The following is a 24,660-nucleotide window of genomic DNA, read 5'->3' as shown; positions in this document are numbered from 1 at the left end:
GGAAGTTGTTAACTATCAACACGCATAAAGGACTGTACCAGTATAATCGGCTTGTGTTTGGCGTCGCATCAGCACCAGCAATTTGGCAAAGAGCAATGGATCAAGTGCTTCAAGATATACCGAGAACACAGTGTTATCTTGATGATATAATTGTGACAGGAAAGAATGACAAAGAACATCTTGAAAACCTCAGCAAGGTGCTCACAAGGCTTAGTGAGTATGGCCTGCGAGCAAAGAGAGAGAAATGTGAGTTTTTCAAGAGTGAAATATCATATTGTGGCCACGTTATTGACAAACTTGGCTTACACAAATCTCAAGAGAAAGTCGAAGCAGTACTGAAAGCCCCTAGACCAGAAAACGTGTCACAGCTTAGATCGTATCTGGGCCTAGTAAACTATTACCACAAGTTTCTTCCAAATCTGGCTTCAGTGCTGCATCCACTGAACACACTGCTGCAGATAGGAATCAAATGGGAATGGTCAGAAAGATGTGAGAAAGCATTCCAAGAAACAAAAAGGCTGATCACCTCTGATGCACTACTTACCCATTATGATCCATCACGCCCCATCCGCCTTGCATGCGATGCATCCCCGTATGGCATTGGCGCCGTATTGTCACACAGTATGGATGATGGATCTGAGCGTCCAATTGCATTCGCTTCAAGGTCTCTGACGAGCGCTGAACGCAACTATGCACAGATTGACAGAGAGGCCCTCAGCCTTGTGTGGGGCATAAAGAAGTTCCACCACGACCTTTATGGCCAGCGGTTCACATTAGTGACAGACCACCAGCCCCTGGTATCTATCTTCAACCCCAGGAAAGGAATCCCTGTGATGTCAGCCACCCGACTACAACGGTGGGCACTGTTTTTGGGAGCTCACTCCTATGACATTGAGTTCAAGGGGACCAAGCAACACTGTAATGCTGATGGTTTGTCACGCCTCCCGCTACAGACAACTGAGGAAGAAAGGTCAACATCTCAAGATCCAGCAGAAGTGTTCCATACAGCACTGGTGGACCAGCTACCAGTAACGAATGCTGAGATTCAGAGAGAAACACGGAATGATCCGACGCTGTCAAAAGTGTATGAAATCACGGTGCAAGGCTGGCCAGCCCACGGAAATGCCATGTTTCATGAGTTTTCTGTGAGACGTGATCAACTCTCCGTTTGCCAGGGAACTCTGATGTGTGGATCACGTGTGGTGGTGCCCTCAAAGCTTCGCACTAGAGTGTTGGAGAACCTACACGAAGGTCACCTGGGTACAGTTAAAATGAAAAGTCTCGCCCGTAGTTACGTATGGTGGCCAGGGATTGATAGACAAATTGAAGATATCACCAAAACCTGTTCAGGATGCCACAACATTCAAAATGCACCCCCGCAGGCACCTTTACACCCATGGGAGTGGCCATCTGCGCCCTGGCAGAGAGTGCATATCGACTTCGCTGGGCCATTCATGAACTCCATGTTCCTCATTGCTGTGGACGCCCACTCAAAATGGCCAGAGGTCATACCAATGAAATCTACAACCTCAGAAAAGACTATTGCTGTACTAAGGAACATCTTTTCCAGAAATGGTCTCCCTGAGCAAATTGTGAGTGATAATGGCCCGCAGTATACTTCAGATGAGTTCAGGCTTTTTATGAAGAAGAATGGCATTAAACACTTCAAGTCAGCGCCACACCATCCAGCAACGAACGGGTTAGCAGAACGGTTCGTCCAAACATTCAAGAAGTCCATTAAAGCAATGGAAAAGGAGAACATCTCTCTTCAGCATAAAGTGGATAACTTCCTTTTTGTGTATCGGAACTCTGTTCATGCAACAACGAATCGAACTCCGGCAATCCTCTTTATGAATAGACAACTGAGATCTCGCATTGACCTCATGAAACCCAACTTACGGAGGGAAGTGCAGAATAAACAGTTCAAAACAATGTCAAGTGAGTGTGCAAGGAGTTTTGATGTTGGACAGCAAGTCTTGGCACGGGATTATCGTGAAAACAAGTGGACACCTGGGCGGATAGTCACGAAGAATGGACCACTGATGTACGAGGTGGACATTGGAGAACATACATGGAGACGTCATGTTGATCAGCTATTGAACGCTCAGCCAAACAACACCACTGAGCAGCCTGCATCCAACAACCCCGATACGGTGTGTTCGCCAAACCCATCTCCCACACCTGATCATGACAATCCTAGTACTGCGACACCTACAAAAGGAAATGTGCCTCCTGAAGAAAGCACTCCAAAGATTCCAAGACGTTACCCTGACAGAATCAGGGAGCCACCTAAGAGACTGGAATTATAATGAATTGTCTTAGTTACAAGTGGCTATAACAAAGTTATGGACTGTACTGTTTAGAAAAGAAATTTAAATTGTTGATGCACTGATATTGATCTGCACGGCAGACTGTTTTGATATTTGTTGTGTTGAAATGTGTCACAAAACTAAGTATGTTACTATATGTTAAATGTGTAGTACAAATCTAAAAGGGGAGGAGTGTAGTGTTTTAAAAAAGGATCTATTTGGATCTATTTCCTTAGGTGTAATCACTCCCATGTGCATTGTTTTCCCTATTGGTGGTTCGGCATGCGCAGTGATATTCATGTTCTACATTGAAAGTAAACTGATTGAACACGAGTGAACTTCAGCTCTGTGTGAGAGTAATTCTTTTATTATTATGTAGTCGTAAAGACACGACATCTCCCTTTCTCTCCGTCCGTCCGTCCATCTCTTTTTTTTCTCTTACACTCTTTATCTCTGTCCTCTCTCGGACACGCTGTCTCGCCCTCTCTCCCTCTCTCCCTCGGTGGGCCAGAAGAGAAATGCCATCACATCCCGCTGTCTTTTCCATCCAGGCGCACGCTGGCCCCCGCTCACCCCTTGTGGGAGGACTGCGGTCTGGCCAGCTTGCCCGCGCGCCAGCTGCCGTTACAGCAAAACCTTGCCGCTGGCTGGGAGATTACTCCGGCTGCGCTCCGTCCCTCTCTCTCTCCCCTCACGCCTTCCAGGCCCGGGCTGTTTCGGGGGGGGGGGGAGCCTTGACCGTGGCCAAAGAAGCCTTCGCCACGGGGTGCTCGCCAGGGCAGATAAATAGGACTCCCCGCCACGCCCTAATGGGACCGCATTAACGCTAAACAGCCGAAGACACTTCTGGGGTCAGCCGCGCATCAGTGGACGAGGGCGAGAGGGGGAGGTCTGCGCTGACGACGACACGCAACGAGATGGGAAGCGCCGGCGAAAATCATGACCTGCAACCCTCCAATTGAGACGCTTAAGGAGCTGAGGAGTGTGTGTGTGTGTGTGTGGGGGGGGGAGTCACCATAGTGCTCTGGCCAGGAACGCTTTGAGGCTTAGGGAGGAGAATGGAGGGGATGAGAGGAGAGGTAATGACACACAAGTCCATTTGTGGTGGACACGGGACACACTCTTCACACCAGCAGACAGATGCTGCTCTCATCCAGGGCTCGCTCGGCCATTAACGCCAGAGCGGCGGAGAGAGCTGACAGGCGGGACGGAGGGATGTGGGTTTATGGGCATGCCTTAATTAGAATGGACTTTAATGCTCATCGAATCAAGAGTTATGAGGCAAACACTATACACCTGACTAACAGTGAAGAGGTTTTTTACATAATGTGAAACACAAACACACACACACACACACACATACACACATCAACGCTGGCACTCTTAAAAGCAGATCAAATGCTATTCGCTGTTAAATTATCCCAGGGTCCCTGTTACACAATAGCTGCCTCTACATCAGCCAGGCCCCCACGAGCACCTCAATTTAACCAACCAAACAACAAAAGCGCCAGGGAAAAAATAAATAAAGAACACATTCCCTGTGCGCGGAGCCATTCAGCTAAATTAAACTAATAAATAACCATTTTGTGCTTGCTGGAGCTCGTATGTGTTGCCAAAGCCAAGAGTTCCAGAGACCAGGGGGGAAAGAGGTGGGGGCAGAGCATGTGTCTTACCTGAGCCACTGACACCTGGGTCTGCTGCTGCTGCTGCTGGAGCTGCTGCTGGAGGAGCTGGATCTGGTGGTGCATGGACAGGGGCGCTCCGGCCGGCAGCTGGCTGGAGGAGGGCAGCAGCATCTTGGGGGTGGCCAGCAGGATACAGGCCTCCTCAGACTCCTGCAAAGGCAGACAGGGAGACAGAAGGTTTGGGTTAGAACCGGGCAGTGTAAAAAAAAACTCTGGAATGTGCGCTATTTCACTATATAAATGTACCGTGCATGGACAAAAGCCTTAGGAAAAAAGAGCAGTCTATATCAACAGAAAGAAGTAGTGCAGTGTTCACTCCAGCCTGGGCTAGAACAGAGAGAATTTTCCATCCTGTACAGCTTTCATCAGGCAAGCTGAACATGAACGCTACGTTTTAGCGCTGTGTTACATTCCGTATCACTCTGCCAATTTCTACCTCTGAAGTAGCCCGTGATGCAAGTGGAAACGATCTATCCTTTGTGTTGCAAATGACTACTAGTTGCGTAGTAGAGAGAAGAAGCAACAGGCAAATTTCATGGCTATCAGAATTAGACCTTTTTGATCTCAGCCCTCAACTCTGACACAGATGGCATGCCATGGCATGAGACGTCTGAGATTCAGTTCCTGGAAATAACTCCGACTGACAATGGGAGCAGAGGAGCTGCTCTCAAAATCAGAGGGACTGTGGAGAACTGTGGAGAAATGAAAATAAGCCTGACTAAAAAAAGATAGAAAAGTCTCATGCCATGTATTGATTATTTAGCAAGGGAGTGGTGAAACCACACTGAATATTTCCCTTTCTCTCCGTCTCTACAGTAGTCTCTCCCCTGTTAAATAATGCAGTACGGCGGCATCCCATAAGAAGAGCATGACTACACACAGACACGCACACCGTAAAAACTGTAGCCGTCTGGCGGAGGCCGACAAGGGATTCGTTGGATGCCTCTCAAAGATAAAACCTCAGAGCGGTTTTGCATCAGACAAAGATATAATTTGCGCTGGCAAGATCAAGCCACCCTGAAAGCCCGCGGTACAGTACATGACTGGAATCACAGCTTAGGCATGCATAGGCGCACTCTCGCTAATAAGAAGTATCACTCTGGGAAACGTAGGCCGACGCGTCGCAATGATTAGCATTATACACTTAGCACTAGCGCTAACAGAAAAAAAAAAATGTGTGACTGACAGGAAAGGGTGGCTGCGGCGGTACAAAGACCTGCTGCCGGTGTGAGATGGCGAGCCGTAGCCGAAGCCGCGGTGGCAGTGACAAATTGGTCATATTTCCCGGCATGCCCGGGTTATTTATTTTCTCGGGGGCTCCCAGATGAAAATATGGTAATGCCGGCGCGGGCCAGGGATTGACCTCAGTGTGCTGCGGCGGGGAGAGAGAGCGCGGCGGTGGAGCAGCCAGCAGAGGGAATAATTTCATGGTGTCAGGTCTGTTTATCCCGGCCTAAGTGTGACACGTGGAGGATGGCCTTTTACTGGGCGCCCTGGCACTCGGCGACACAGTGGGGACGGAGAACTGAAAAATGAGCTGCTGCTGCTACTGCTGCTGGTGACTAGAGAGACTAGGGAGACTGTAAAGAACAGAGGAGTCATAATCCCCCAGCAGCCCCAATGTCAAAGCCCCAAATTTATGTGTGTGTGAGTGTGTGTGTGTGTGTGTGTGTGTGTGTGTGTGTGTGTGTGTGTATGTGTGTGTGTGTGTGTGTACGTGTACGTGTACAGGTGTGTGTGTCTGTGTATGTGTGTGTGTGTGTGTGTGTGTGTGTCTCTGTGTGTGTGTGTGTATGTGTGTGTGTGTGTGTGTGTGTCTGTGTGTGTGTGTCTGTGTGTGTGTCTGTCTGTGTGTGTGTCTGTGTGTGTGTCTGTGTGTGTGTCTGTGTGTGTGTCTGTGTGTGTGTGTGTCTGTGTGTGTGTCTGTGTGTGTGTCTGTGTGTGTGTCTGTGTGTGTGTCTGTGTGTGTGTGTCTGTGTGTGTGTGTCTGTGAGTGTGTGTCTGTGAGTGTGTCTGTGTCTGTCTGTGTGTGTGTCTGTGTCTGTGTCTGTGTGTGTGTGTGTGTGTGTGTGTGTGTGTGTCTGTGTGTGTGTGTGTGTGTGTGTGTGTGTGTGTGTGCATTCCCGCACACATAAAAAACATCACAAGCACCCATAGGACTGTGGATTGAGCCGTTGCATACACAAACCATGCAGCACGACTACTGCAACCTTGCAAGAAAATCCTGCCTTTCGTGTTCTTTCTCCGCTCTAAATCGTCCTCATTACCCATTCATAGACAGCAGGAGGCGTCACATGGACCATCAGGTGAGCAGGATATTTAGTTCACCGTGGCGCCTGCAAGACGTGCACAAAGGGGGAGCTTCTATGGGGCTCACAGTGGGTCGCATTTCCAATGCAATTTGCGTGCGGGGGACAGAGCAGGCCTGGGGTGTGGTGGAGAAGAGGGTGGGGGTGGGTGTGGGGGGGTCATACTGCATGCTGATGAAGTAGCTGCTTGCTTGCTCGCTCGCTCGCCTGCGACTGGCAGCTGTGCGTTGGGCCTAGCACTGCAGAACAGCGGCCCGTAAACACCAGCTGCTCCTGCGCACGCGGCTGACGGAAGAGGGCTGACACCACTTCCTCCACGCCGCTCCAGCACAAACAAACAAACACGTGCCATGTGCACAAATGAATGCACACAAGGCGAGATCCAAAGCTACACATGTGGAAATGCAGACATGTGCACTCACAGACCACACATTACACATCTGCAAACACACACACTCAAATTCACATGGACATATTCTCCATGCATGGCTGCAGACAAACAGATGTGCAGACCTGCAAATTAAAGTGCAACCTCCCCCTCCCCCCAATCTGCATAAATAATATATCATCCATTACACGTATGAACAATGGCACTCCAGATGTGACTAGAACACCTTGTACACCTAAGACCTTCCAGATATGACTAGAACACACCAGACCTTTCTCCACCGCACAGACGCAAATTTATCAGCGGCCGTTTCCTGCTTGTCCACTCTTCGCCAACAGCACAAAGTTCATCCATCAGTCGAAGGGGGAACTGCCCTTTCTGCCCAGTGCTCTATAAATCTCATGTTAAAGTGTCATAAAAGCAAGATATGACCGCAGTTAGTTTTCTGTATCGGAGGCCAAGTCCTGACAAGCTGTCGTGACCGATGACATGGTGTGGTGAGATTGTGGAGCTTTTCCTCCGCGCGGACCTCTGCTGTGAGCCGTGCCAAACGGTTATAAACCCCCCCCGATATCTGTGGCATCTGTTGCACTCGCCTCGACGACGCAGCTCAAACTTTTAACTGTATCTAATCAGCACAGAGGCCGTTTGACGCAAACGCAACAGATTAATGAGGTAAGCCATGCCTGACTGATGCGCTTTGAGTGGCTGTCAGAGCCCGGCGTATCCGTTCCCTGCGCTCCTTACCGCTGATGCTTTTGTCATTCGGCCTCTCTCTGCTGGAGACAGATGTGACAAGGGTACCCCCTGACAGTGAGATCTGCCCATTATATGCCAGCCTTCAACACCATCGGGGCGCTCCGGAGAGATAGATGAGCGGTCGAGATACGGCAGAGGGATGCGGGCACTTGCCAACGCGTCAGCCGGGGTGGTGGCACCGCGCCAGGGGAGCGGAGCGGCCACAGTCTGCTGCCACTCGCACAACCAGACGAGCTCGCCCGCACAAGAGAGAGAGAGAGAGTGAGAGAGAGAGGGAAAGAGAGAGAGAGGGAAAGAGAGCGAGAAAGAGTGAGAGAGAGGAAAAGAAAGAGAGAGAGAGTGAGAGAGAGAGGGAAAGGGAAAGAGAGAGAGAGAGGAAAAGAAAGAAAGAAAGAGTGAGAGAGGGAAAGAGAGAGAGAGGAAAAGAAAGAGAGAAAGAGAGAGAGCTGGAGCTGGAGGGTGAGAGTGCTGACGTGGAGAGTAATAAAGGCCCCGGTTATCATCTGAGCGCCGTGGCCAGCGCGCTCTCCTATCAGTCACGCAGCTGGCTCGGCCCGCCTCGGAAGGACAGACAGGAGACTGTCAGAGGAGTGCAGGGGTTCAGACGATGGACTGCCCGAGCCTTGGACAGGGCCGGGCGGCATTCTACCCTGCGCGTCTATTTGGCCCGTCGCTGAGACGGCACCACTGTTATTGCACAGTGCCCGTAATCCGTTCCAAGGGAGCACAGATGGACTGGATGGCATTCAACAAGCACTTGTCTGGCTTCGAGTGAAGTGCCTGTTTTATATCCTGCTTACTCCATGCATCGAGCAATGCGGGCAATATGTCATAAGCCATCCAAAAATGTGGGTCCAGCCATCCATTCATCCCAGGGTCAATATCAACCCCATCAGCTTGTAAGTACACACTCCGCACACTGTAAGGAGATTGGAACAGCTCTTCATTTGCTTGGGTTTAGGGTCGTTACAAGCTTGTCTCGGGGGAGTTGTGGGCAGCCAGTCCCAGAGGGAGGAGAAAGAGCCGGAATGAAAGATGGTCTTGTCAGCGCAGGTTAGAGGGTAATTTGCTGTGCTTTCCCTCCCTCCCTCCCTCACTACTTTCCCTTAGTATTTTATTCCCTCACTTCTTCACTCCTCCACTATACATCCCTCCCTCACTCATTCACTCAAACCTTCTTTTACAAACTCCTTCACTCCAGCAACCCTTCCTTTACTCCCTGACCCACTCCTGCCTCCTTCCCTCACTTGCTCATTACCTTACCCACTTCCTCCTTCCCTCACACATTCTCTCCCTCTTTCCCTCCTCTCATTCATTCCCTCCTTTCCTCACTACTTCCCTCACTCCTTCATTCTCTCACTTCTTCACTCCCTCCATCACTTATTCACTTAAAACCCTCCTTTGCTCACTACCCTCTCTCCCTCACTCCACCAACCTTTCCTTTACTTCCTGCCTCACTCCTTCCCTTTACTTCCTGCCTCACACCTTTCCTTTACTTCCTGCCTCACTCCTTCCCTTTACTTCCTGCCTCACACCTTTCCTTTACTTCCTGCCTCACTCCTTCCCTTTACTTCCTGCCTCACACCTTTCCTTTACTTCCTGCCTCACTCCTTCCCTTTACTTCCTGCCTCACACCTTTCCTTTACTTCCTGCCTCACTCCTTCCCTTCCTCCTTGCCTCACTCATTCACTCCCTCCTTTCCTCACTCCCACCCTCTTCCTTCCTCCTACTCTGACAGCTGACAATGGGAGTTTGTATTAGTCATTCTGCCAGCCATATGCAACGACTTCAAAATGTGTCACTATTTTCTCTAGTGCCAAGCTCGCTTTGCCTCTGCGTGTTTGCTTTCCTATTAAAAGCAAAACGACAAAGCGGGTCCCGGTGGTATGCGCTACATTTCCTCTCTATGCAGAAGTATCAAAGAGAGTATGAAAACAAAACAGGTGCTTTGTGCCAGCTGCATGGAGTATCACAGGGTGGTACAAATTAAAAAGAAAAGAAAAAAAAAGCAAACAAACAAAAAAACAAATAAAATACAACAACAGATGCGAATGAGGCACAGAGGGGAAAATGTACGAGTTGTGGGACAGACTGCACTCTTCGACTCTAAGACTGCAGTCCATTATCCAGCTATTATAGCATTCTCCATCAGACTTGCTATGTGGCCACATTAAAATGTACAAAGCGGAGTTGTTGATTGAACTGTTAGTCAGTATTGGAAATAGCAGGTGCACTGAATTGACAAAGCTGCTCTGAGATTCAACACAGGAATCATCCAGGCAGGTAAGAGGTCTGGGTTTGGCCAGCCACATTCAAATCACTCCTACTCCCATGAGTCCTATCTTGGATTAAAAATCGCAGCCACATAGGCTTTCAAAAGCACTAACAGTGCCGTGGCTACTGATTCTATCCAGGCTGCTCTGCCACACAGCATAAATGCAGCCATCTATTAAGGCACAGATTTCTTTTTTAATAACTTGCCAAGGTGATATTGAATATCAATACTTAACATTCCTTCACTTTGAGTCTAGACATGGGCACTCTTTATTATTCTGGGCTCACATGTTAAACAGACTTAGCTGAGTCTGTGTGTGCCTCTTGAATATTTTAACAATTTCTGTATTTTTGGGAATACGATCTTGGCTCCATTGTTCTGCCGATTTGTGGAGCTTCACTCATTCCGACATCAAGCAAAGATGACAAGATACTTATACCAAGAGGGAAAACAAACAAACAAACAAACAAACAAACAGACTTTGGTATGCGTTGTGAGGGAAAAATCCGTCACTTTAAATCAAATGTGTCCATCACTGGGAACCTAACTGACAAAAGAACAGTCTGGCGCACATTCATCTCTGTCTGAGGCTATCGCATTCGAACAGCCACAAAGCAGCAAAACGATTTCCATGAGAAGGTGCCATACTTCTGCAGCCTGCAAAGCGGAGATCTCCGACTACAGACTGCCAATGAGATGTGTGTCCTTCAGGGCATGGCCGGAAGCTGCCTCTCCGCGCTGCACGCAGCCGTGAGATTAAGACCGCGGCCTGGGGGACAGCTGAGGTGGCCATTGCCTAAGTCCCGCACCCTGCATCAACCCAGCAGGCAGCAGCCATCTTAAAAAAGAGTGCCCTTATTTATTCCGGAGTCTTCTAAACGTCCTTGCCAGCCCTAATCAGGCCAATCCATCTCAACAGCAGAGACATCCACATGCGTCAGGGTGAGACAGACACGTGAGGGTGGGGTGGTGGGGATTGAGGGAGACAGATGAACTATGCTGATAGAGAACAGGCTCGCTCTTTTGCAACCTGTGACTCCAGTCTTGTTCTTGTCATCCGTCAGTAGTCGCCATGGCAGACGATCCATTGTCTTCTCCATGCTGCTTTGCCTACCGTTTCCTTTGTATGTGAACTAGCATAACACACATATAAGGGTTGTCGATCTTGGTGAGAGGCAAGAGTAACACTATGCTGGCAGTGCTAACCATGCAGTTCTCTTTATTTTTTGTGGTCTGGAAATTCTCCCAGAGACCTTGGCCAATGGGCACAGGAAAAGAGTACAAATTGCACCTTCCTGCAAAGCTTGTGAAGTTTAAGCTATCAGAGGTGAAATAGCAGATGAGTAGAGCTGAACAAGAATCTCTGTGCAGATGAACACTGACAGCTACTTTCTAAGGTGATGCATTAATTGGCATGTGGTCTGATAAATTCAGTTCTGGCATGAATTCCAAAAAATAAACTCCCCCCTAAAGAGAACATTGGGTTCTGGGTGAACTTTACTGTGTCATCACCAGATACAAGGGCACACACCAGACATTCTGTTTATTACTTCAGGGGATTACAAAGAAATCCAATGTTTACCTGCTCTATGAGGGGCTTGAGGCACCTCAACACCCTTGATCATGGGAACAACATGATGCTGTTGCTTCCTGCTTCCAAAGAAAAACAGAAGTGCAAGGAGCTGATGACGTGAGCAGTGAAACTGCAGGACCGCTTTAACTCGGTGAGTCATAAGATCTGGGACGGCATTCACGCATTTTAGTCCACAGACATACATACCAACAAGAAATGTGATAGAGAATCCATACTCTAATGGAACTGAATGCATTTAATGCATATTATGGCAGGCTTCTGAGCCTGTTGCTGTATCCCTGTTGTTGTTCACATATGACTAATGTTAGGCACAGTATGGGCTATTCCATAGCATTTACTTTATTGTATTGTTCACTTATTGAAAACACAATAAAGTAAGTGCACTTAATAAAGCTTATTGTCTAGCCTGTGGAAGAGCACTCAAGTAAGATTATCATACTTAAAGGGATAATCCGGAGTGAAATGCACTTTAGATCAATTTTTCGGACTATTGGGAGTACATACGTTGAGTTGACACCAAAATCATGTCATTCGGATGTATTTTGAGAAAGTTCGAGCTCACCGTTTTTAGCCAAAACTCGTTAGCCTGGAGGTGACTCGGGCATGTCATTTCGCCGCTACAAAACGCTATTTGTATACCTCTTCTACTGTTCCAAACAACACTACACTTACGTGGTAGTGAGTAGAGGGTCCCTAAAGCCAAACCGAAGTATCCCCACGTCTTTATGTGGTCGGATAGAGAGTCCAGAATGAATTTAATCGAGTCAGTACCTTTCCGGAAATGTCGCTGTTGCAGCTAGCAACGTTTTCACAACACTTTACTAACATTTCCGGAAAGGTACGGACTCGATTAAATTCATTCTGGACTCTCTATCCGACCACATAAAGACGTGCGGATACTTCGGTTTGGCTTTAGGGAACCTCTACTCACTACCACGTAAGTGTAGTGTTGTTTGGAACAGTAGAAGAGGTATAAAAATAGCGTTTTGTAGCGGCGAAAGGACACGCCCCGGTCACTTCCAGGCTAACGAGTTTTGGCTAAAAACGGTGAGCGCGAACTTTCTCAAAATACATCCGAATGACATGATTTTGGTGTCAACTCAACGTATGTACTCCCAATAGTCTGAAAAATTGATCTAAAGTGCATTTCACTCCGGATTATCCCTTTAAATACAATGTGCTTTTTAAGATAATGTGAATATAATGGACACCTTGAATCCTTAAAACATCTGTTATTTCAACTCTTGGCTTTGGCATTGGCTGAACCACTCACCAAATCGCACTGGGCACTAGGTTACAACTGGACATAATTAGGACACTGCATCTTTCCTGTTGTCAAATGTGTATCCTACCAACCCTTGACAGGCAAGAACGAACATTATGGCTCCAAGAATTGCTCATGTATTGTGGGCCTTGCTGCTCAGTGTATTTGTTGGCACAGAGGAAACTGTTGCCAGGTGAAAGTCCCAGAGGGGAGCCCCATCTTTTCCAAAGAGCCTCCCAGGGAACCAGGCCATTTTGTCACTCAGCTGTTAAATAAGTTCAGGTACACCAAACTGAGATAAAAACCTCAGTAAATACAACGAAGAAAGTGCACCTCTCACCTCACCTGCCCCTCTGCATTCATACTCAGTCTTTGAAGTATACAGGCAATGCACTACAGGCTTACGGTAATAAAAGAAATGGAAAATTGATAACTAGAGTAAAATGGGATGCATAAGCAATGACATTAAGGTGCAAAAACAAGATTAACATAGGCTACTTTTAAAACGGTGAAATCAATGGCCTCTCTCTTTTATGTCTATACCGCAGCCTGTGAAAATCCTAACGTATGATGAAGAGAGATTCCATAGACCTTTTTACATTAAAATAATGCTAAATGTCACTGAGACATATTAACATGGTCAATGAGCTAATATGCTGACCTGAAATAGACTGGAATGATGCATTCATCACAAATGTCAACCAGCAAAGGTGGCACAATTAAACACACACAAAAGAAAAGGGTAGAAATAATAAATATACACCGTGGAGTGAAATGCCAAGCTCCTTATCAGATCGTTTTCTAACCATCTATCTGGTAGATCACAAAGGCATTACAAAAGTGAATTGAAATAAACAAATATTTCATATTATACCTCCCTAGTCCTTTGCTATATATACCCATACCCCAAAACGCATCTTGGGTTAGTCAGTCAGAAACTATATACACAAGCTCGACAAACACAAGAACACTTTTCCTAATTGCTTACAGACTCGGGGGAGGAGACAGAGAGAATATTACATTTCACCTTCTCGTTTCATCAGAATATGGACACCAGAGGCAAATACACTCACTTAAAACCTGATTTTGTGAACCAAAATAACATCCAATCTGTATCTCCCCACCCCCCCCCATGTGCGCAAGGATCAACACATGCCCACAACACAACATCTTCCATCAATATCATGTTTGTGTCACCTAGATAAATGCGCTATTAAAGCGTCCAATTTATGTAACGCCTGATTCACGGGCACTCTGCTACAACGCAGGAAACAACATGGCTCAGCATGACTCAGGTTCCATCAAGTCCTCTCACAAATTGATGAAATGGAGTGCTCCTGGCATGATGGTCAATACAAAATAGATGACTCACCTGAGCAGAGTGGGTTCAGGTCGGTGTGGGATGATGGCCCTGTGCTGTGAGTTGATGCTAATTGCTTTGAATCAAAACTTCAGGAGGAAAATGTCACCGTCGAGTGTGACTATGACATTTGGTTGAATATGGCCCAGAGGAATGTACAGATAATAGCAGATATATTGCAGAATATACATGCTCATGACTAATCAATGTTCAATTACTATCTTTACGAATAGTGTGAAAGGGTGGCTAGTTTCAGTGCCATTTCAATTAGTGAAACAAAATCGAAGGGCATCTCTACTCACATATAAATCAAACTTAATGTAACACATTCTGACTGACAATGCCGACAGACACTCTCTGTGTTGGTGAACTCTGTGATCCCAGAGAGCTGCAGTAGCCTACAGTATTTCTGACCTGACAGTACTGCACAGCAGAGAGCCATTCTGAAGTCCAAACAACCGCACTCATGCAGTCTCATAAATATTATTTTGTCTGTGGCGTGTCTTGTGATGAGGGTTTGAGAGCAGCCAGTAGCAGGCATGGCTGTGGCGAGTAACTGACCTCCTTCATCAGGTCTACTGCTAAAGCACAAGGAGATTAGAAGTGTGCACTGAGGTTGAAGGAAGGCATATATTCCAGTCACAAGTGCACAGTGCACACTCTCTCTCCCTCTATCCATCTCTCTCTCTCTCACACACACACACACACACACACACACACACACACACACACACACACACACACACACACACACACACACACACACACACACACACACACACACACACACACACACACACACACACACACACACACACACACACACACACACACACACACACACACACACACACACACACGGTGAGAACTACATAAATTCCACTTCTCATAAATAAACTACACTTGAGGCTATTACTATTGAATGACAGCCCAAATATTGCACAGCTAGGTCAATTACTCCCTTAGAGCTCGAGGTAAGAGACAAAAAGGAGCAATATCACCCAAACAACCGTTTTTCACTTGGGTGTGTGCGCCACCCACCGTACTAATGCATCTTTCTCAGACATGCCACTGGGCACATCGTAAAAAAGTCCCATTTCCAAATTGAAGTGGACAGTGCTGAAACAGGACGCCCTATAATGGCCCCGTCTGCCCAGTGATTCAGCACAGACCTGCAGGGGGGGTAAATCTCATCAGCTGGCACAGGCGGTTTCGTGCCCTTGGACAAGCCAGTGCCCCAGGAGTAAGGAGGGCAGAACTCTGGCATACTGTTGGCATTGTTCGACACAAAGGTTGGTTGGCGAGGGGCACTTACCGATAATCTATAACGGGTTAGGCTACAGCACGGTCTGACACAGAAACCTAAATCGCAGCTTTTCAATATTCAAAGCAGGGACCATCAAAGATGAACTGCATCAATTTCATGGGAAATTGTCGGGTAAAAAAAAAAACAACAAAGATTTTGTTTTCTTGCAAATGGAGCCGGGGCAAGGTTTAAATGATGAGGTTCAGCACGTACCTGGCAGGCACAGCGAACGCAAAGCTCTGGACGGGGGAGGACTGAATGAAGGTCATTACTAATTCAGAGGCTTTGTGTGAAGTGCTCGACCGCAGACACACTCAAACTACTCATGAAGTGGAAACGAATCTTTTGATTCGAAAAAGTCCCTCCTTTTAATTATTTAAGAAAGAGCTGGAGGCAACCGCATGTGTGTTTTATTTTTTCTTTGAAGGCAAGGGCTTCTACGAGAGGGGTGTACTGTTGTAAAAACAGATTTACTTTTATAAAAAAGCAACAGCAGGAGGCTGCATCACAAACAAGGAGGCAACTATCTTCGAGCTATTCATTCTCTTGCTTCTCTGAGAACAAAAAAAAACAAACAAGGCAGCTAGGAAACATAAACACCCACATAGACACACACCCACACTTTCATTTGCAAAACAAATGATGCAAGCTTACACAGGTATGCAAAAGACTGATTATAAAAAACACATATAATATAACCTTAATGAGAAATACGAAAACAGTTATCATGTGTTGAATAATGATGTGGTTGTTTCTGTATGAACTAACCCTTGTGTGTGTGTGTGTGTATTGCTCTTTCATGAGGCTTCTGATGACAAAAAGGGACGAGCTTAAGAGGTCACATCCGAACCATCACCTTTCCACGCGGTGGGTGAAGCCTGCATCCTGATTCATGGACTGGTAATCCATCACGCACGCACAGTCCCCAGGAGGACAGGAAAACAGAGACCCCTCACACCAGCACTCATGTTTTTAAGTGTTTCACAGCTTGTTGCTTTCAATCAAACATCCACATAAATACCATCCTCTACAATCCCACTGACAAAGACCGCCCCGGGGCCTCAATTTATGGGCCAGACACGATCTCCGTGCCCAGGCTGTATTGCGCAATGTTAGTGCAGGGAAACAACCTTAAACCCACAGCAGAGAGCGAAAGCCCTTCATGATGTCCGATCTTATGAGACAAAAACATCAGGTTGGGACATACACACTACCCATCTATAGTGTAGTTGTCTTATAGGGGCAATTCCATATCAGTTGGAACAGGTCCGACACCATGGTCCTCAGTTTTTCCTGATTTTTGGTCCAAATGTTCCTCCATGTCTCATTAGAAGAAAACCAACATTTTAGCTGGGTATCTTGTTTAGTTTCTGAGATATGGCTCTTCAAATGTGGTTAGACGCGTCCTAAAAAAAGGCTGAAAATTCTGGATTTAATGAGCACCACTTTTTTTTAAACCCCTCTCCTCTCTTAAGGCTACCATATTATTTTCAAAAAATTTGAACACTGGGGCAGTACCCTGTGTTGTTGTCCAAAATCATAAAGGAATTACAGTCCTTCCCACCATTGGAGACTTATTCATCGAAACAAACCCATATTTGTTTTGAAAGCAATGAAAAAAAAAACCTGTTTTTGTTCTCTTATGGTCATGAATGGCTAGCACTCACAGTTTTAAAACTCTACATATATATAGTCCATGAGTAAGAGAACATGTTGACAAAAAATTGAGAATGTTAGTTTTCGTATTTCGAGGCTATGAGCCTTCAAAGTTGGCCAAAATGGCGTTTTTTCCTAAAAATGCCACTTTTATTGCCTTTTTCCAAGGACAAGATGAAATGCAAATCCAACATTTCTTTTTTTCTGCAATAGTGTGGCACTTTGTAGATCATATGAATGTGGTAGATCCAACCTGTCCATTTTAATATCCCCACAGCACATGTCTGAAGTTAGAAAAAATGAAAAATAGTCTTGGCTGAAGGAGGTGTTGGTTTGATTTGTATGAACCTCTTAGAAGGACAATATGGGGTGTAAACCCATTTTGTCTTTTTGAGGGATCAGCATGCCATCCTGTTAACAGGATAAAAATCTTATATCCCATTTTTACTCTTTATTGATCCCTTAGAATATGTCCAAAAGTTGTCATAAATGAAAAAAGGCGACTAAATTGAGGGGCTTAAATGGCCAAGTGGATCAAGTCACACATGGCTAAAAATGAAATATAAGACAGAAGAGATACTGAGGGAGAACACTGTGAAATGTATAACCCCTGCTATGATGGCCTTTGAACCCACTGTGTCCTTAACTGAGGTTCATTCTTATTAAACAAATTTCTTCTGCATGAAGCATATTGTCTCCTGGTTGCTGTTGGAGTTACCGTTGGATGCAGCTTGCATTGTGATTTGTTCTAATGGTATCCCTGGACAATTAACCCGAGATCCACTTAGATAAACATAACCCTAGGACCAGTGAAAATCCTACACTTTTTGGTCATCCATATCCATCCATAAGTTAAACCCTAAGGGAGGATTTTTTTTATGTCACACAAAGTGGGTACCAATCAACTCCAAATGGTCTGAAACATACTCCTACATAATATCTCAAACCATGATTTTGGCCTCAACACTTCAGCAAATTTCATTTTTTTGTTTTTTCCCATTCGTTTCAATGGGAAATAGTTTTTTGCGAACAACTCTTGAACGGAAGGTCGTAGACTCAATCTGATTTGCTCCATCAGACATAATTCGACCATGAGGATCAAGCAAGAAGTAAATGTTTATTTCTATGACCTTCCGTTCTCTAGATATAGTCTTTTTAAATTGTATTTCCTGTTTTAAACCAACTTCCGGTTATCACAGGATATTAGGGACACAGTGGGTTCAAAGGCCATCGTAACAGGGTTAAACATTTCACAGTGTTCTCCCTCAGTATCTCATCTGTCTTATATTACATTTGTAGCCTTGTGTGACTTGATCCACTTGGCCATTTAAGCCCCTCAATTTAGTTGCCTTTTTCATTTTTGACAACTTTTGGACATATTTTAAGGGATCACTAAAGAGTAAAAATGGGATACAACATTTTTATCCTATTTACAGGATGGCATTCTGATCCCTCAAACAGAAAAAAATGGGTTTACACCCCATATTGTCCTCCTAAGAGGTTCATACAAATCAAACCAACACCTCCTTCAGCCAAGACTATTTTTCATTTTTTCTAACTTCAGACATGTGCTGTGGGGATATTAAAATGGACAGGTTGGATCTACCACATTCACATGATCTACAAAGTGCCACACTATTGCAGAAAAAAAGAAATGTTGGATTTGCATTTCATCTTGTCCTTGGAAAAAGGCAATAAAAGTGACATTTTTAGGAAAAAACGCCATTTTGGCCAACTTTGAAGGCTCATAGCCTCGAAATACGAAAACTAACATTCTCAATTTTTTGTCAACATGTTCTCTTACTCATGGACTATATATATGTAGAGTTTTAAAACTGTGAGTGCTAGCCATTCATGACCATAAGAGAACAAAAACAGGTTTTTTTTTTCATTGCTTTCAAAACAAATATGGGTTTGTTTCGATGAATAAGTCTCCAATGGTGGGAAGGACTGTAATTCCTTTATGATTTTGGACAACAACACAGGGTACTGCCCCAGTGTTCAAATTTTTTGAAAATAATATGGTAGCCTTAAGAGAGGAGAGGGGTTTAAAAAAAAGTGGTGCTCATTAAATCCAGAATTTTCAGCCTTTTTTTAGGACGCGTCTAACCACATTTGAAGAGCCATATCTCAGAAACTAAACAAGATACCCAGCTAAAATGTTGGTTTTCTTCTAATGAGACATGGAGGAACATTTGGACCAAAAATCAGGAAAAACTGAGGACCATGGTGTCGGACCTGTTCCAACTGATATGGAATTGCCCATAGGGATATCATGTGTCACACACACATCAACAACAATCTTTTAATAATCACATGATGTGTGGGGACAAGGGTGACACATCTACTATGAAGCAAAAAAAGGGGATAATTTTCATGACGTGTATGCGTAATAGAACACTTAAAGGGCTTAAAGGAGAAATGTGGCAAGTTTTCACAAAGCTCTCTCTTTCTCAAGGTCACAGAGTACTGTTGGTACAAAAAAAAAACTAAAACAATCAGAGCTACATTCTGGGGGCATGTTCGTGAGTCCCCATGTTCATGCCCCCAGAGTGTGGCGCTGTAGCTGCCGGTCTGGTAGAGGAAGCGGGCATATATGGTCATTATGTAACTTCAGTGCCTAGTAAGACTGACTGCATTCATATGGATGATTTATAACCTCAAAACCCGGGTTGGCCTACTGCTTTTTCTTTTCTTCTTCTTTTCAAATTGTCCTGCCGTAGGAAGGAAACCACAATCACCCCAAACAAAACAAAGAAACGTGTGAAACAAAATTCACTTGTAGGGAGAAATTACAATGCACTGCCTGTAAGGGCTCTTATTCAAATTGATATTGAACAGCCTTGCAACGGGGCAATGAAGGGAACGGCACTCTCGATTTGAATGCAAACGGCCTTCCCCTTGAATTCAAAACGTGCTTAAATAAGACACACGTGCACACACAAACACACACACACACACACAACTCGCCATGCATGAGGCAGGGAGCAGCCTTGAACCTGCCAAGGGCGCAAACACGTAGGAATGAATTAGGAGCAAACCAACACCAGAGGATAAGGGAGGCGGGAGCGTGCTGCATTCCAAAACGGCGCCCAGGTTTACCTACGCTTTCTAATTAGGGCTCTCCGCGGAGCGTGCTTCACAAAATGCGGAAAACAGACCCTCCCATCAGCGGAATAACAATGTCTCCGCTTATCATTCACTGGCATGAAAACTCGCCGTCATTACCAGAGACGTGCCAATCCGTCACATCGGCTCAGCACCAAGCGCCGTGAATATTTAAGGCCATATGTGGCCTACACTGGAATTCTCAGGGCGTTTGTGTGTGTGATGCGAAATCTGTTTTGACAAATAGAGCTACAATGACGTTGAATTAACTCCCACATGTATTGCCAAGAACCCCACATGGTGACATTCAATGTCATCCAGTTGCACTGCACTCTATAAACGGGTTGAATGTCACGAAGTTTTTTTGCGGCAAAGGTCGCCCGGAGAGAGCGTGGTACCTTTTTCTCCTTGGGGATCTCGTCGTCCTTCTTCGCCTCGTCGAGGTCGGTGACCCCTCGATTGAACTCGTCCACCGTGCTGTCTGGGACGGGCAGTTCCTCGGCGTCGATGTCCGTCTCCTCGGCCAGCGTTTTCTCCGCACCGGTCAACTCCCGATCTGGAAGGGAGCCAGCGCGTAGTTAGTGAGGCGAAAAAATCCTCGAGCGCCTCGGCGGCACTCAACAAGTTTAATTAAAAAAAAAAAAAAAAAAGAAAATGAAAGATGGGGCAGAGAGAGGCAGGGAGATAAGAGGAGCTCAGACGTGGACAGGACAAACACTTCAGGCAGAGAGGAAGTCGATAAAGGAAGAGGAGGAGGATGAGGCAGCCATTAAATTGGTCCTGAAGCATTCATGCAGCGCTTCAAACAAACACAAACACACACACTCACTTCTCAACAACGGTGCTGCACAATGACACTTGAATGTGGCAGCCCCCACCACAACTCATCTTTCTGTGCGGGGCTAGGAGCAATTAGCTCCTGAAACACTTTCTCTCCCGCGCGCACACTCTCTCCTTTTCTCTCTTTCTCTCGACAGAGGAGGAGGAGGAGGACTGTGTGCACTGTGTATACGGCCCTCATCTGAGCTGGCTGAGGTGGGATGAGCAACAGCGGCAGCGTGACATGATGCGTCAGTGCGGAGAGTGACGCGGGGGAACCTCGTACTGCTGCCAAGTGCCAGGACGTGCATGTGTGTGTGCGTGTGTGTGAGTGTGGGTGGGTGATTGCGCTCTGTCTCATCTGCATGTGAAAGGAGGCGTCTCTGCGGGCAGACTTGGGAGAGTGGACGCTGGCGGAGACAATTGGCCCCACCGGGCCCCCGGAAGCCCGACAAAAAGAGATGGCCGCCCACTCGCTCTCTGTCTCTCTCTGTCTCTCTCTGTCTCTCTCTGTCTCTCTCTGTCTCTCTCTGTCTCTCTCTCTGCTCCCACTCTGATACCCCTAAATGCGGCAGCGCTCGTCATAGGTATAAGGCACATGCACAGATGTTCTGGGGCATGTGTGAAATCGTGGCCTGAAACTCGAGCGTGCACTGCACTCATTCGGCGAGCCAACTCAGACTCTCATCCTCTATCAAACCTCTCACAGACCTCGCGCTCACACCAACACACAGACTGCTTCTATTTCTCTCACAAAACGCTCCCACGGACACATCAGCACTAACACACACACACACACACTCAAACACATGAAGTATTTTCCTCTCTAGCAAACCCAATTAAGACTCTCCATCACATACAGACACGTGCATGCACGCAGCACGCACGCACGCACGCACAGCCACCTAATTTGCTTGCTCTCAACAGGCATACACTGGTCTGGGTTCACCAGGAATCGCTCGCAGCTTGCATTAACTGCACCACAGGAGCTCTTTTAACATTCATTCATCCCTATTACCACAGATTAAAAAGAGCATTCACACACACACGCTATCTATCCGTCTCTCGTTCTCTACTACACGCACACACACACACATACACACACACACACACGACACACACACACACGGCACACACACACACACACACGGCACACACACACGGCACACACACACTTCTAAGAAGCGTAGAGTGCCAAATTGGCTGCTAAGCAGGTGCTGCACTGAGAGGAGCAGGAGGAAGAAGGGAAGAGCAGAGCAGAGGAGGAGGAGGAGGAGGGGGGAGGAGGAGGGGGGAGATGGAGGGGGGAGAAGGAGGAGGAAGAGGAGGAGGACAGAACAGAGGAGGAGCGGCCAGCCTCAAGTGAAGTGTGAAGAGTCAAGATGGCGCGTAGCGTACCTGCGACCTCGGAGCCCGAGCAGGTCTTGTCGCTGTCGCCGTCCTCCTGGCCGTCGGCGTTCTGCTGCGTGTGCTGCAGGCTCAGCTTGTGGCACACCTCGAACGCCTGGCCCACCGTCCGCACGATCCGCATGGCCTGGCTCTGCACACGGGAGGGAGGGAGGGAGAGGACAGGGGACAAGAGCTCAGCCAACACTCAGTACTCGCTCTCTTTGGTAGAGCACTGTCTGCTAATGGCAAAAAGTCAGAGATCCATCCAATGCACCGGACGTAAATACGGCCAGAAAGATGTTTCTATTTATTCTGCTTTAAGCCACTTTTGTATTTGCACAGTCTGGGTTCATTGACCGGCTTGCGTCTGGTTGCTTTCATCTATAGGGTGCCGCCGGGAGAGGAAGGGAAATTAAAGCCAAATTGCCCAGCTCTTAACTGGAAGCCCCGTCATTAGTGGAGTTCACCTCCAGGATGAGGTGCTGGTGTTCTAATAGCTTTTTCTTCCCCGAGAGCTGGCCTTCCGAATCTCCCTTCCCCTGACCCGGCTCTCCTCTCTCTAAAACTGGCCTGGCTGCCAAGAGCAAGCATCTGCAGATTCTCCCTCTCACGAGAGGGATGGAGATGGGGTCATTATCCCATCCTGGCAGAGGGACGGGCGCTCGGCGGAGGCCAGGTGCAAACACCAGAAAATTTGGAAGTCTGCTCAACAGCACAGATGGTGGTGGGGCCGCGCGCTAGGATTTTTTTTTTGCCTTTCTGAGAAGATGACGCCAAGATGTACGGGACGCGCCATATGCCTTTACAGATGGAGCATCTGGCTGCGTCTACGGGTCGAAGTTTGTCACTGTTAACCTTCACTCTTCCAGTTTTGTGTGTGGGGGATGTGACCATCAATGAATGTCATAACTGTAACAACGGAAAATGTAACCCATGCAAAACACATCACTAACATTGCAAGATATATGTGTTATTCTAATCAGACCTTCCCCATTTACACCCTTTGAGCGGTGGCTATCAGCTGCTCTCATTGGCTTGACCCTCATCATAAGAGTACCTTTCTCATGTGTGTGCAGGATGAGAGGCTGATTGTCGTTTATTTTTGGATGATGTGTGTTGTTGGTGATCAAAATGACTATTCAGTCCAGTCCAGTCGGTACAGTACAAAATAAGACTAGAATAACTTAAAACTACTCTGGTTAATGTAATTTTGGTCCTCAACGAAGGTTTACACTCCAATCATCTTCCTCAGCTCAGAATTTCCCATTAAATTGGTGAAAACTCGTATTAAAAAAGTTGGATGGGGACCCAGCTAAAGTCCGATCTGATTGATATTGGTGATTAGGCTGAGATGATAGTTGGCCGAGATGCCTTGCCCCCTGCCGACATACAGTATATCTCAAATGCCGCCCCTTGGCCAGCATCACCAATACCACCACCTCTCCTGTAGGTTTGGCCCTTTATCTACGCAGCTGGGTTTGTCACGAGGGGCTTGGGTAGCGATAGAGAACAATTACGGCAGCAGATAGCCGAGTGCTCCAGCATTGGTCCTGCAGCACGAGGTGTCAGGAAGAATCCCATGCCTTCTTCATCATCTTCCCCTCGGAGCCCCAGGGATTCCCCCCCTACTGCTGCAGTATTAAATATCCCGCTTCAGATAATACATCTTGTTTATGAAGCCTTGTCACCGCAGTGGACATGCAGACATTGACATCATTTCAATTTTTCCCACTGATGTGAGATAATGCCATCACTAAATGCAGGGCCATGCATTAAGACCGACAGGTCGAGAACAAAAAAACAATTCAAATCATTTAATCTAACAAATGCTTTTGTGATGGCGGATGATGTCTGGGGGTAAAACAAAACGAGACATTATCAATCCACAGTTAGGTGTGCACCATCAGAAGGAAATGAGAAGAGCTGATGGGTAATTACTTGAATGGCTCTTGATGGCTGGCTGGTAATGAACACTGACACTGGAGAGTGAAATGAGGCAGCCGAAGACCCGCAGTCTGAAGAGCAATTACCTTCCGCAGGTCCTGCCTGGAACTACCGGGGCATTTCGGGCTACACTGACAATGCCAGATACACACTGTACAGTAGGTTTAGCAACTCTGACAACTCAGCCATTATTCCATGTAAAGCTGCAAGAAACGATTATTCAGTTGATTAATTTGTTGATTGCTCTCTCGAATAATCGATTAATTGTTGAGTCTATAAAATATCAGGATACATCTTACTATATTACAAAAAAATGCATCTGTAAAAACAGCCAATAATCATTTACATAGATGACAACTAATTTAATAGTTGTTGCAGCTTTAATTCTATGGACGCCAAATTAATGGAGGGAAAAAAAACATCAGGAGTCCAATATGTGACCGGGTCTTGGCATCAAAAACAGAAATAAAAAGTGACATATACTGTACTTCTCAT

At 46.4% G+C, this 24,660-nt stretch overlaps 1 protein-coding gene across 2 annotated transcripts in view; it reads right to left on the bottom strand.

The window, feature by feature from the left end:
• The window catches only part of nos1apa (nitric oxide synthase 1 (neuronal) adaptor protein a), a 104,619-nt gene that overhangs the window by 31,025 nt on the left and 48,934 nt on the right, over positions 1 to 24,660 (bottom strand). For both annotated transcript variants that reach the window (XM_062555278.1, XM_062555279.1), the window contains 3 exons: positions 22,231 to 22,372; positions 20,412 to 20,569; positions 3,983 to 4,144 (listed from right to left, as the gene is read on the bottom strand). In XM_062555278.1, the coding sequence (XP_062411262.1) occupies positions 3,983 to 4,144; positions 20,412 to 20,569; positions 22,231 to 22,372 (462 nt within the window). The remainder of the gene's footprint in view (positions 1 to 3,982; positions 4,145 to 20,411; positions 20,570 to 22,230; positions 22,373 to 24,660) is intronic.

Source organism: Sardina pilchardus, chromosome 15, assembly GCF_963854185.1.
Source record: "Sardina pilchardus chromosome 15, fSarPil1.1, whole genome shotgun sequence".
Lineage (NCBI taxonomy): Eukaryota > Metazoa > Chordata > Actinopteri > Clupeiformes > Clupeidae > Sardina > Sardina pilchardus.
This window is presented reverse-complemented; position numbering and strand designations above follow the sequence as displayed.